The 303-nt window shown below is 58.4% G+C and overlaps 1 protein-coding gene across 1 annotated transcript in view; it reads right to left on the bottom strand.

The window, feature by feature from the left end:
• Window positions 1–8: 8 nt before the first annotated feature.
• Window positions 9–303, bottom strand: part of DEDD (death effector domain containing) — a gene marked incomplete at its 3' end in the record, with an annotated part of 4,903 nt that continues 4,608 nt past the window's right edge. The window contains exon 5 of the mRNA XM_009700096.1: window positions 9–301. Within this exon, the coding sequence (XP_009698398.1) occupies window positions 9–301 (293 nt within the window). The remainder of the gene's footprint in view (window positions 302–303) is intronic.

Here is a 303-nt window from a genome sequence, read left to right as displayed (position 1 = left end):
CCATTGACCAGCAGTTTGATGGCTTCGTGGCCCACGGCTTGTTTGAGCGAGTCCGTGATGAAGACGCCCTTGAGGGCTTCCAGCAAAGAGCCGTTGATGTAATCGCGCCAGAACGCGTCGAGGTAGGTGAGCTCTGAGAATTTTATGTCACAGATGATGGAGCCCAGGTCCCGGGACTTCAGGATGGTGTTGGCCTGGTTGAAGCGCTCGAACTGACGCTCCAAGGGGTCCTGCTTGTTGGAGAAGACGTTGCCTTGAAGCGCCGTCTCGTGCTGGCAGTACTCGGCTCGGGCTCGCAGGGGG

This window comes from Cariama cristata, unplaced genomic scaffold (genome assembly GCF_000690535.1).
Source record: "Cariama cristata isolate BGI_N322 unplaced genomic scaffold, ASM69053v1 scaffold25635, whole genome shotgun sequence".
NCBI classification, from domain to species: domain Eukaryota; kingdom Metazoa; phylum Chordata; class Aves; order Cariamiformes; family Cariamidae; genus Cariama; species Cariama cristata.
Note: the sequence above shows the minus strand (reverse complement) of the source record. Positions and strands in the feature narration are given on the sequence as shown.